General features: G+C 37.1%; 4 protein-coding genes across 7 annotated transcripts in view; all 4 read left to right on the forward strand.

Annotated features, from left to right (window-relative positions):
• On the forward strand, nucleotides 123-1,059 carry LOC104733262 (probable importin subunit beta-4; the record flags this gene model as incomplete). The annotated part of the gene is made up of 3 exons (XM_010452853.2): nucleotides 123-269; nucleotides 371-475; nucleotides 568-1,059. Coding segments are annotated over 3 exons (453 nt in total), but the record flags the coding sequence as incomplete, so codon positions are not given.
• On the forward strand, nucleotides 1,285-6,527 carry LOC104730606 (GPCR-type G protein 2-like). The gene is made up of 15 exons (XM_010449797.2): nucleotides 1,285-1,549; nucleotides 1,854-1,954; nucleotides 2,260-2,364; nucleotides 2,749-2,869; nucleotides 3,283-3,412; nucleotides 3,717-3,795; nucleotides 4,162-4,250; nucleotides 4,426-4,518; nucleotides 4,912-4,938; nucleotides 5,030-5,116; nucleotides 5,245-5,316; nucleotides 5,555-5,685; nucleotides 5,820-5,992; nucleotides 6,108-6,155; nucleotides 6,258-6,527. Exons 1-13 carry the CDS (start codon nucleotides 1,335-1,337, stop codon nucleotides 5,971-5,973), a joined length of 1,404 nt encoding a protein of 467 aa, XP_010448099.1. The 5' UTR covers nucleotides 1,285-1,334; the 3' UTR covers nucleotides 5,974-5,992; nucleotides 6,108-6,155; nucleotides 6,258-6,527.
• On the forward strand, nucleotides 6,839-9,141 carry LOC104730608. Of its 3 annotated transcripts, none has more exons than XM_010449802.2 (5): nucleotides 6,839-6,962; nucleotides 7,308-7,529; nucleotides 7,642-7,746; nucleotides 8,115-8,818; nucleotides 8,968-9,141. In XM_010449802.2, exons 2-4 carry the CDS (start codon nucleotides 7,358-7,360, stop codon nucleotides 8,807-8,809), a joined length of 972 nt encoding a protein of 323 aa, XP_010448104.1. In that variant the 5' UTR covers nucleotides 6,839-6,962; nucleotides 7,308-7,357; the 3' UTR covers nucleotides 8,810-8,818; nucleotides 8,968-9,141. The 3 variants fall into 3 exon arrangements, with proteins under 3 accessions (XP_010448104.1, XP_019089605.1, XP_010448103.1); XM_019234060.1 differs by having other exon boundaries at nucleotides 6,840-6,962; nucleotides 7,316-7,541; XM_010449801.2 differs by having other exon boundaries at nucleotides 6,841-6,962; nucleotides 7,308-7,541.
• Nucleotides 9,565-12,833, forward strand: part of LOC104730607 — a 5,789-nt gene continuing 2,520 nt past the window's right edge. Inside the window, exons 1-4 of one of the 2 annotated variants that reach the window (XM_010449800.2) lie at nucleotides 9,566-9,823; nucleotides 10,515-10,740; nucleotides 10,832-10,933; nucleotides 11,296-12,287. In XM_010449800.2, coding sequence (XP_010448102.1) covers nucleotides 10,557-10,740; nucleotides 10,832-10,933; nucleotides 11,296-12,023 — 1,014 coding nt within the window. In that variant the 5' untranslated portion in view covers nucleotides 9,566-9,823; nucleotides 10,515-10,556 and the 3' untranslated portion in view covers nucleotides 12,024-12,287. Of the gene's footprint in view, nucleotides 9,824-10,514; nucleotides 10,741-10,831; nucleotides 10,934-11,295; nucleotides 12,288-12,833 lie in introns of those variants that run through there. The other variant, XM_010449798.1, reaches the window with a different exon arrangement.

The following is a 12,833-nucleotide window of genomic DNA, read 5'->3' on the forward strand; positions in this document are numbered from 1 at the left end:
CTTTTCGTGTTACATGTTTCAACTCTACTCTAATCGTAAAGACTATTTCTCTCAGTTTTCTCTTGGGCTTTTGGGAGAACATAAGAAAATTGTAAGTCCATGCCATATTTGTCTTCCCTTGACTCAATACAAGATATTTTGGTGATGTGCTACGAAAACTTTCCCCTCTTTTCGGGGATTCAGAACCAGAGCTTGCTGTTAGGGATAATGCAGCAGGTGCTACCGCAAGGATGATAGTTGTTCATCCTGAACTAGTCCCGCTAAATCAAGTATGATCTTAGGGGGCTTAGGCCTGTTTCATCTATCTTTTTTTGTGTACTTGCTGAAACTTATGGAAACACTGTACTCATCCCTAAATAATACAATCCAGGTACTTCCAGTGTTGTTAAGAGGTCTACCTCTAAAAGAAGATCAAGAAGAGTCCATGGCTGTTTACAGCTGTATATATTCTCTAGTTTTGGCATCCAACCCAGAGGTATATTATTCCTAAGCAAAAATTTCGACTTTGGGTTAATATTACTTGGTGTGTGCATTTTGTGAATTCTTTTGTTTGATTGCCAAAATCAGATCCTTCCTCATGTTCCGGACCTGGTTAAAATATTTGGACAAGTAGTGGAGTCGCCAGTGGAAAAAGTAGAAGTGAAAGCAATAGTAGGCAGGACGTTCTCCCACCTGATCTCGCTTTATGGAAATCAGTTGCAGCCAATCATAGGTGGCCTACCGCCTTCTCAAGCTAACGTTCTTGCTGCGTTTGCTTCTACTAGTTGATCGCCCCCATGTTATAATTTTACATATCAAAAACTGTCTTCAGTATTTTTTTTTCGTTTGAAATCTATTCTTTGTTCTTCATGTGAGTCTCAAATCTTGTTTTTTCATATATCTTAGCATTTTGGCTTTGTTTCTTTCGTCAGAGTTTTGTCTTCATTGTTTATTTCATTTTCTCCATTTATTTATAGTCGTTCCCAAATGGTGTTTGTATTTTGTATTTTTGACATTGGACAATATTGTATTTTTTTGGCCTTGATAATATTTGAAGGAGTATACGTATACTTACATACATTACATTACTGTTTTGGCAGCAAATAGATCTTGTTTCTTAATTAGACTAGCAAGTTGGAATAGATTTTATTCAGAGGCATTTACTAATGTGTCTCTGAATTTGGGTAATTGTACCGGAAATTGATAAATTCGGTACGGAGATCCGGTTTAGTGTGGTTTGATGGATCAAGCTTTGAAATTGGGGCAAAAAAGAAATCCAAAATTTCTCACTTGTTCCTTGTTAGAGAGAGAGAGAGAGAGAGAGAGAGAGAGAGAGAGAGAGAGAGAGGAGAGAGATGGGTTACGGATGGGCGATCTTCGAGGGGATACTGGTGATGGGATCTCTGTGTCTGTTAGGATCGGCCGGTCTCTGGTTTCTCAATCGGAGGCTTTACAAGGAGTACGAAGAGAAGCGAGCCTTGGTTCAAATCATTTTCAGCATCGTCTTCGCCTTCTCTTGCAACCTCTTACAGCTCGTTCTCTTCGAAATCATCCCTGTTTTATCTAGAGAGTAAGCCTTTCCCACTTGCTTGTTTACTTTATCGATTGTTCCACAGCTGAATTTTGGCTTGCGTTTGGTGACCTAAGAATTTTTTTCTGCAACTACTGTTTTGATGAATGAGAGTAATACATGCAGCATTGATTCATGTGAAGACTTATGATGCTGAATAATGTATAGCATCGTTGATGAATTTTATCATTTAACATTATATGTCAAGGATGTGAATGTAGTTCTGCATTGAGCTTTGAAAATTACATCAATTTAGTTCGGAGACATATCACCGGATCTATATATAACTCTTTCATCTTTGCAGGGCAAGGATGGTAAACTGGAAGGTGGATCTCTTTTGTTTGATAGTGCTCCTTGTTTTCATGTTACCTTATTATCATTGCTATTTGATGCTTCGCAATTCTGGTAAAGCCTTTTTCCTCATGCCACCTATTGTATTGATGTTCTTCCTTTTTCCTTTTTTGATAATTGTGTGTCATTTCATGTGTCCTTGGAATTCCTAAAATATTTCATGTATGCTAATAACCTGGGTTGAACAGTTCTTTTTTGCATATGATCAGTTTGTCTTTTAGAAATAGTATGTGGCCCTGATGATTGTTATAGTTTCTATTTGGATTGATATGGAAGAATATGTATAAGCATTGTCTTATGGAATTGATCCTTCCGTCTTTAGTTTTTTTTCGATTAAATATCATAGCACCACATTTCAGGTGTTAGAAGGGAACGTGCTGCTGTTGGGGCCTTTTTATTCTTGACCGCCTTCCTTTATGCTTTCTGGCGCATGGGCATTCATTTTCCTATGCCTTCAGACAAAGGTACCTCTTTGAGTTTATACACCCTCTCTCTCCCTTCAACACTGTGTAGGCAAGAAGAAAGTTGATCTTAAGTGTCAGTTAGATCTTATTAACGTATTCATGAACCAAGTGTACTTTTGAAAATTTGTGGAGTAGGATTAATGTTTTTCTCACTTGAAAGGAGTATCTGAGCATGTTTGCACTGACTATGATTGCTTGACTGTAGAAAATACCTTCAGAATATTTCGTAAATTAATAATCCTGCCTTCTTGATGCTTTTGTCCATTTATGCTCGACAATAGCTTTTATATATACAAACGCTCTCAGTTCTTTTTGTTTTGGATGCTTAAGATCTTATCACCGCTTATTGGACTGCTTACCTTAAACACCCTTTTATTTTGAAAGGTTTTTTTTCAATGCCTCAACTGGTCAGCAGAATCGGGGTCATTGGTGTGACCCTCATGGCCGTCTTATCTGGTTTTGGAGCTGTAAATTTGCCTTACAGTTATATATCTCTCTTCATTAGGTACTTCCCTTTATCATTGCTCCTATATTTTCTTCTAGCTTGTGCTTAAATCTGGTAATGGTTTTGCTGTTTAGTTTTGTTGCGGCTATCTATAGAGTATTTTCCTCTGATGGCACCGTAAACTGGAGTGAATAAATAGATAGACATAGTTAGCTCTTCATGCGTCAATTGCCACTTTATTTTTGGAACTGAGAGCAAAAAGGTGACCGGGTTGATGTGGACAGAAAATGTTACTTTAACACTTATCCTTCGATGAGGCAAATGGTTATGTAGATTTTGACTTGAAGTAGGTGAACTCTGAATTCATCATCTGTGATGTAAATGGTTCTACAGCGATAGAAGATTAGCTGGATTGGGAAGTTTTGTGATCTAACAGCACGTTTTCCTGTCTTTTTTCTCTCTGGAAACTATAGGGAGATTGAAGGATCAGAAATAAAATCGCTGGAAAGGCAACTGATGCAATCAATTGAGACTTGCATAGCTAAGAAGAAGAAAATTATTTTATGTCAAGTGGAGGTGGAACGAAGTCAAGTATCGGAAGAGGTATGTTTCCTTGTTCTATTTTAGCATACCCCATATGTGATTATAATTTGAAGTTTTAAATTCTTGACCATTCTGCATTTGGGTTGGGATGCTTATTAGATCTGTGTATTTATGTACTCAATGTTATAATGCTCTTCAGGCTCTGAATTGGTTGTTGTTATCATAACACTTTTCTATGCATCAGTCAAATGCCATAAAGACATTTTTTCCGCATAGACTGAGAAATTTCATAATGAAGCTTTTCTCTTTATGCTAATTCTGAAATGAGCTTAGGAAGTAATCATCTGGTGGTTTTGATTTCCAGCATCAAAAGGGTAGGTCTTTCCTTAGAAGATTTGTCGGAACTGTGGTGCGGTCGGTTCAAGATGACCAAAAGGAGCAAGGTCAGTTTATATGATTTAGTTTCAGATGCAGTTGTGGCTGCACAACATTATCTTCCTAGAGAGTGATTTTATATGTGCACTATCTTTGACGCCATTAGAATTTATATGTGCACTATCTGTCTAAATTTATTTGACAGATTAAATATTCATCTTGTTTAAGTGAGCTGAAATATTTAGACGTTCCAATAGAAAACAGGTTGCCTGTTACAGTTTTCCCCCTATTACCAGATTTAAGGCAAGCATAGGATCACGTATTTTCCTTGGAATTTTATAGTGTACATAATATAATAATATGAGATATTAGCTCAGCATATTAATTACCATCTGGCGATATTTCCTCGAATCATTAATATTTTTCTTTTACAGATATCAAACTAATGGAGGCGGAGGTTGAAGGTCTAGAAGAGCTGTCAAAGCAGCTATTCTTGGAAATTTATGAACTCCGCCAAGCAAAGGTCCCCTTTAGCACTGTGCCATTAGTTTTTAATTTATTTTCAGAATTCTACTCATTGGCATGGCAATGACATCTTCAACTAAATTATCTGTTACTTAGGTTAATTTCTTGGTTGTCTTGTTATGTTGTAATATAAACATTTTATAAGCACTTATTTAACTTCATTTCATTTACAGGATGCTGCTGCTTTTTCTCGTACTTGGAAGGGTCATGTGCAGAACTTACTTGGCTATGCGTGTTCTATCTACTGTGTATATAAGATGTTAAAGGTAATTTTGTTTTTTGTGTTTTATGTGAGGTGCTAGCCTTCAGTACTTCTAACTCTATTTATGTATCCTAGTATTGCAAGACTGTTTAAAATTTTCCGCATGCATGTAACAATGGATTATGGATTCTGTGTGGTTAGTGGTAGTTGTTTAATAGATATTTGATGCAGAGTTTCTTACAATATTTTCAAAGATCTCAGTAGATATAGATTTAAAATTTGTGGATCTCATTACATTGTGTGTTTTTCTGGGATGTGAAGTTTGTAGCTGTTCTCAGGAGAATAATGGTTTCGTTAGATGAAAATGTCGTCAATATCCCTTGTTAAATGTTTTTCTCAGTTGTAATTGTGAACCAGTGTTTCTAACTTCTCTGTTATATCCATTGTTTATCTGCAGTCTCTACAGAGTGTCGTTTTCAAGGAGGTATTCTCTTGTTTTATTATGAATGGCTGCATCCGTTATCATCATTTGTTTACTTATTTACGACATGGAATAGTAATTAGATTATTTACAGGCGGGCACAAAAGATCCTGTCACGATGATGATCAGTATATTCTTGCAGTTTTTTGATATAGGAGTAGATGCTGCATTGCTCTCACAGGTTTGCTTGACTTTGAGTTTTTAATGACTTCTATCTTGAAAAATGCTTATATGGCTCTCAGTTTACCTTATGAGTCTATTGGTTCCAAACATTAGGTCTGACTCGGTCTCGTTCTCTATTATTTTCAGTATATTTCCCTGTTGTTTATTGGGATGTTGATCGTGATATCAGTGAGGGGATTCTTGACGAATCTGATGAAGGTGAGTTCTGATTTTAACGTTCAAGATTTCTTCCATTTGTCTTTATACAATCTTCTGCATTACGGATCCACTCAATTAAACTTCAATCTGACCATACAACAAATTGATGGCTACTACTTGATTGGCAGTAGTATGGTGATTTTACTGAAACATAATTGACAACATACTGAAAGCTTTTGTTTGGAATGCTATTATATAAGTTTTGGTGAATGACTTGGGAGTATTTTCGATTGTACAGTTCTTCTTTGCAGTGTCGAGGGTAGGGAGTGGATCTTCAAGCAATGTTGTGCTTTTTCTATCCGAAATCATGGGAATGTATTTTTTGTCGTCCATTCTTCTTATAAGAAAAAGCTTGAGAAATGAGTACAGGTACGGCGAGTTCTCTGATGTTAACTGATAAGAATAATAAACTAATTGCTGTATGTGTCGTTATATACATGTTTCTTCTGTACCAAACATGGAAAGTGGATTATATAACTGAAAGCTGTTTTGTTGGCACACAGAGGGATAATAACAGATGTATTAGGCGGAGATATTCAGTTTGATTTCTATCATCGATGGTTTGATGCAATATTCGTGGCCAGCGCTTTTCTTTCTCTGCTTTTGCTTTCTGCACACTACACATCTCGTCAAATTGATAAGCACCCAGTTGACTAAGCAAAGAAAGCAAGCATCTGTAAGTTCCCTTGCATTTAGTGGTTGATCAAATTTTGATCTAGAAGAAAGTAGTTGAATTAATTACTACGACTTTAACATTCGCTCATGTACATTTCTTTTTGCTATGTGATTAGTTGTAAAGAGAATGAGATTTATATGGAGAGTACCGGCAATCCTAATGGGTACTTACTTGTAACTTGGGTTTGGGGTTTTTTTAGCGTTCAATACGAATACATCTATATTTCTGTTACCTGTAGTTTTATATTGTTATTTTTCTTTTGCAGTACTTAGGAGGTCAAAAAAAAGAAGGAAAAAGAGCAGTGTGGCCACAATGATTGCATGTGGGCATTGGCTGGAAAGCACGTTTTCTTGTTGGTTCAGTTTGAGATACTGAGAGTTATTGTGGTAAGAGAGAAAGTTGGTATGTGTGTATGTAAGGTTCAAATGTCGACTCAACGGCGCTTTTGATCAAATCACATTAATATCCCCCATTCAGGGATAGAATTCTCAGTACTGATATATATTCTGTTTATAAAATAAATAAAATCCATATAGAAAGGTGAGAAAGAGATACATCAGTTCAGAATAAATTGACGCTGGTTCGTTCTTTAGGGGAACAGCTAACTTCGGAACACACAACACAACTTATTCCTTGTTTGAATATTAATATAATCTCGTAATCAGATCAATCATTCAGCTTACTAGACTGCATATCATTTAATCAATCGGGTTGTAAGGATTGCTACAGCAACAACTGAAGTTATAATGCTATTGACACTACTACTATTGAGCTGTAAAATATCTAGTTACAATCAGTAGACAATAAATATCTACGATAAGTAAAAGTAACACAGACACAACATTTTTTCTTTTTTGGGACGCTTCACGGCGGGTTGATTATAGAAAAAAAAAAAAAGAGAGGGCTTCAACGGCCTTTGATTTTGGTTTTCTGGCTCAACGCCGCGCTGTCTCTCCAAAACAGCCTGGTGGTAAGCTTCTTCTTCTTCTGCTTGTTTTTTGTGTGACCATAATTGTTTCTGGAAACTTTCGCTTTTTTGATTAGTCAGTCTCCTCGATCTACTTGATCGCTTTGACGTAGAAACCCTAATTTCTGGGAGAACCTGTCCTGCAGTGTTTTTTACTATTTATTTATTTCACTCATTCCGATGAGGTTTGTTTGTGCTCCGATTTTTTCGTCTCTCGTGTGGGATTATCCTCACTTTTGGTGTTTCTAATTTTCGTTGTTGATCCTCTCTCTGTGCTTATTGTCGTTTTCCTTTGCTTTGGGTTTTTGATTTCAAGGCCTCTTATTCTGTGCCAAAATTTGTATCCAGTATTGTAGGGTTAAAGCTTGGATGATAGAGACACTTGATTTCCTCTTACAATGACAACACGACGAAATGGCATTTCTAGGAATCAGCGGGTTGAGAGTTTTCGCGGTGAAGGCCCTAACTGGATCCTTATTGCTGGGGGTGCCTTGTTGAGTACATTGTCTATTCGCTTTGGCTACAAATTAAAGCAGTCCATTGATTCCAAACCTCATTTGAATGCCACTGGTGGATTAAAACGTACTTAATTGGTTTTACTGCTTATATACTACATGTCCTTAGTATTCAGTTGTATAGTCTCTTATCTTATTGGAGGGTTGTTGTTGTTGTTGTTGTGTAGCCAATGGAACAACATCTGACAGAGGAAGATCTCGAGGATGCTGCTTGCATTCTAATGCATCTCCCTGTGAAAGGAGTAATGATTGTTGCTTCCACTCCACTCCCGGTGAGAAGTTTGTGAGTTTGTTATTCTTACAGCTGCCTTTTTTTTTGTACTATACTTTAATCTTGACTCCACACAGTTTCTTGCTGGGCTTGCTAAAAAGATCTTTTGAGATGTTGTTAATTAGTTGATAGAATATGGAGATGGTTCTTACAAGTTTGTAGCTTTTGGTTTCTTGCATATTGAATGTTCATGAGTCATATTTTAAGAAGCTACTTGCATCATTGTGCTGGCAACTATGGAAGAAGTATCCCCCGATGATGAGTTTGCGTTATGATTATCTCAGAATGTTAATCTCAGCTTAACTCAACTCTGTTTCAGAAAGGTTTTGGTGTGGATGTTCTGAGAGTTTGCTTCTTTTTTGAATGCAGGAACTGAGAATGGGGACAGTAATCATGCCACAAACGAGCAAATGGTCGCGTCCAGTACCACGCTGCCTCTTGTGACAGTTCCTACTCCAACATATAGCAAAGAGAGCGGTGTCATGTGGGGATCTTCTCCTGATCTCCGGGATGTGCCCATGAAACCATACCATCACCAGTCAACGTGCTCAGATTCTCCTTGTGTATCTGAATCCGGCTCAGACATCTTCAGCAAGCGAGAAGTAATACAGAAACTGAGGCAACAACTGAAGAGACGTGACGACATGATCCTTGAAATGCAAGAACAGATCTTAGAGTTGCAAAACTCGCTTAACTCGCAGACTGGACACTCTAGCCATGTACAAACACAGCTAGACGCAACAAACAGGGATCTGTTTGAATCAGAAAGAGAAGTTCAGAGACTGAGAAAGGCAATCGCAGACCACTGCGTGGGTAGCAATAATGGTTGGAGTGGTGATGTGAACGGGTTTATGGACAGTGAAAACAGCTACGAGTCACCAGAAAAAGGATCAAAGGATGGAGAAAGGATAGAGATGTTGAAAAAGGAAGTGGGTGAGCTAAAAGAAGTGATAGAAGGGAAGGATTATCTACTTAGAAGCTATAAAGAGCAGAAGATGGAGCTTACGCAGAAGATAAAAGAGTTGCAACAGAGATTGGATTCACAGCTCCCAAACATATTGTAGGTTGGAAAGGTTAGGCATTGTGCATTCTTTATTACTACTACTTCTCTTTCTTTTCTCGAGAAAGAAATATGAACTCTCCGAGGAAAAGCTCTCTTTTGATTAGATTGTTTTTAGCTTTGGGCTTTGAATCTCTCCTTTTGGTTTCTTTCTCCTGGTAGGTGAAGTGAAGATTGGAAATCTGAAAATCTCAATCCAAATGTCGTGTCTCAACTCTCAAGGCATATAAAAGTTGGGTGAAATGTGGACTATATCAGTTAGAAGTTCGTTGTTTTTTTGTTAAATTTAATTTATCAAATTCGAAATCTGTTAGGGAAGGAAGACCAGTTAATTTAGTAATTTGTCACATAGGGAAGAAAAATGTCACATAGATCAATCAACCATATAATATATATATATATATATATATATCCATCCAGCTGGTAGTTATTTATTAGTTGTGTTCCACCACTAAGACTAAAAATAGAATAGATTAATAATAATCAACAGAAGAAGAAGGTGTAAAAGTGCAAATTACACATGGATAAACCTGTCAAATCTCTTACACAAATCTAAAAAATTTCACTCTTAAGAACTTAAAAGAATTGAATTATTATTAAACACAAAAAATAGAGATGAATGTCTGAGAGTCTCTCAAGTCTCAACCACCGTGAGCGTCATCCATGGGACGTGGTTGACGCGTGCGGAGATTTTTAATTATTTATTTTATTATTTTAATAAATTAAATAAACAGTTTTTTTTTAATTAGGAAAAACGAAAAAAAAAACGAAGGGGGAGCTGTGTGAGGAGGCGCCGTCTCTTCTCTTCCCCTCCACTTTTATTTCTCTCTGTTGGGGTTTTTTTAACAGTCATATCCATCGCCGGAGACTCAACGATTCTTCTCGGAATCTTATTTTTCGATTGTGGAGGAGCAGAGACCACTACACACACACACTTTAAAAAAAGTCAAGCTGGAGTCTGATAAGTGAAGCTATGGAGCCCTAATCCTCTACCATTTCTTTTTAAGGTTTCTATGAGGTTTGTATTCCGATTCCTTTCTTTGTCCTATTTCGCTCTGTGGATATATATGAGTTGTTCCGTCGGATTTATGTAATTCGTTTTTTTTTATTTTCTCGTTCTGATTGCGATTGTTTTGTGTTGAGTCTGAGTTTGGGTAGCAATTAATGGGGCTTCTATCTACAAAGTATTAAGGGTCCTTTTTATTTTTACTATTTTGCTTCATGTTCAAGTCAAGTATCTCTTCGTGTGCCTCTCTCTCTCTCTATTAGCTCAGGAGAGTTTACTTTTAACGTCTAAATCAAAATCCCATGGCATCCACATTTTGATTTCTCTCTTTCAGGTTAGCTCGATTATTTTGTTGCATTTTATTGATTTTAGAGCTTGATTCCATGGGTTTGTCCTTTTTGATCCATATTGGAATCAATACCACATGACTCCAACCCCTTTTTCAGATTTTTTTTTGTTTTTTATTGGGTTTTTCTTCTCTGGTTGATTCGAGATAATGCCTAAAACATGTTGCCTTTGGGCTCAATATCTTGTATATTTTTTAATGTAGGTTTTGGAATCTTGTATTTTTAAAGCATTTTTTGGTGTATTTTCAAAACTGTGTACCGGTTGTTTTTCTTGTGTGTAAACCACAATTCTCGTCTATTTTCTTTCTGATCATTAATGATGATTTTGTTCTTGCATCTTCTGGTGATCAATGTAGGTTATGTTTGGATGATAGAGACATTTTTGACTTTCTCTTACAATGAGTACACGAAGATCTGGCATTTCCAAGCATCAACGAGCTGATAAATTTTGTGGTGAAGGCCCTAATTGGATACTAATTGCTGGGGGTGCCTTGTTGAGCACATTGTCTATTCGATTTGGGTACAAGCTTAAGCAGTCACTTGATTGGAAACCTCAATCGAATAGCTCTTCTGGTTTAAAAGGTACTTACTTACTTTATTGCTGTGTTGCTTACCATATGTTTTATAGTTTGGTTGTAGTTTTTGTCTCTCTTAATGAGATTTTGTTGTGCAGCCAATGGAGGAGCATCTGAGAGGCAAAAATCTACAAGCTGTTGCTTGCACTCTAACACCTTTTCCTGTGCACACAGTAATGATTGCTTCCGCTCCATTCCAGGTGTGACTTTGTAACTTTCTGTTCTAATGGAAGAATTTTCTCATGTTTAAGCCACTAAACAAACACAGTATGCTAGTGTCTTGGTCTTGCGTCATCTCTTACTAGGTTTCCTTTTATCAACATGTGAAGTGAAACGATGATGCGTGAAATTTAGTAAAATTTAGTAAATGAAGCTGGCAACTAGGCAAGCAGATTTTCTCCAATGATGGTTGTGCCTAGTTGCTAAATGCTAACAATAGTTACAAGATTTGTCATTGTCCAAGAAATGGTGAAGCACAGTCACAAGATTTGTACTATTGTATCTAGAAATGAGTTCTTTTGGTTCTTTGGATCTCATCAAACTTTGCTTCTCTTTTTTGTAGGAAGTGAGAATGTGGAGGGAAAAGAGGTGACAAACGAGCAAATGGTATCCGCATCTGACACTTCACTGCCTCTTGTGACAGTTCCTGCTCCATCATTTAGCAAAGAGAATGGAGTCATGTGGGCTACTTCTCCTGATCGCCTGGAACTTCCCCCAAAACCATACAATCACCATTCGACGTGCTCAGATTCTCCCTGCGTTTCTGAAACCAGCTCAGATATCTTCAGCAAACGAGAAGTAATACAGAAACTGAGGCAACAGCTGAAGAGACGCGATGACATGATACTGGAAATGCAGGAACAGATCCTAGAGCTGCAAAACTCGTACAACGCGCAGACGGCACACTCTAGCCATCTCCAGGAACAGCTAGACACAATGAACAGAGACCTATTTGAATCAGAAAGAGAAGTCCAGAGACTGAGAAAGGCGATAGCTGATCACAGCGTGGGATGCGGCGCAGGTAGCAATGGCAAGACATCTCCCGTTGCACCATGGAGTGGCCATGTGAACGGGTTTATGGACAGCGAAAGCAACTATGAGTCACAGGAAAAGGGATCAAGGGATGGAGAAAGAGTAGAGATGTTGAAAAAGGAAGTGAGTGAGCTTAAAGAGGTTATAGAAGGGAAGGATTATCTACTAAGGAGCTATAAAGAGCAAAAGATAGAGCTTTCGGAGAAGGTAAAAGAGTTGCAGCAGAGATTGGACTCACAGGTCCCAAACATATTGTAGTAGGTGGGAAAGGTTAGGCATTGTGCATACTTGCGTCTCTTCTTTTAATTTTTTTTCTATTATTTTCCTTTTTTCGAGAAAATGAATCTATGTCCTAAGATAAAGACCGTTGGGAGATAGAGATTTTCAGGTTTCTTTCTGGCTTCAGCTTTCGTTTTTGAATTGTCTTGATTCTTGGTTTTGAGGTCTTTTTATCTCTCGTTTGGTGTAAAGGAAAATAGTTGTTGAAGAGTTTGCAGCGGGGAATAGTTTCATGCTTCTCCTTTTTCTATTCTCCTTCTCCATAAATGGTAACTAAACCCAATAGAGTAACCCATTAGTAATGACAAAAAATGACAATTAGAACTGAAATTAGTGATAAAAAACAAATATTGTTTAGGTACCAATGTTGTTTTGGACGGACTAGATTAAAATTGTTAGTGGACAAATGGTAAATGACGAACACAAGACTCTTAAAATAACACCATTTTTCAACCAACAGTAGTCAGTTTTACCATAGTCACCACCACCTCCACTAGAGAGGTGTCTTCGTTTGGCTTTGCCCAACCATACAAGCAAGATTAGATATTATTAGTATAACGTAGATTTTATTAACAAAAGTACAAAATTGTATTTCGTCTTAAACTAAACCAATGTCAGAATCAATTTTGTCTTAAACTAAAGGCCACGTAGAAGATTTGTTCTCACTTGAAGAAGACTAGCCAATTTTAACAAATGATACAAATAGACGCAATTGGATTTATAATAATAGAGTTATCATCCTAATTGGATTAGTATAGTTTTTTTAGTTTATAAATAAATATTTTTTTT

This window comes from Camelina sativa, chromosome 12 (assembly GCF_000633955.1).
Source record: "Camelina sativa cultivar DH55 chromosome 12, Cs, whole genome shotgun sequence".
Classification (NCBI taxonomy): domain Eukaryota; kingdom Viridiplantae; phylum Streptophyta; class Magnoliopsida; order Brassicales; family Brassicaceae; genus Camelina; species Camelina sativa.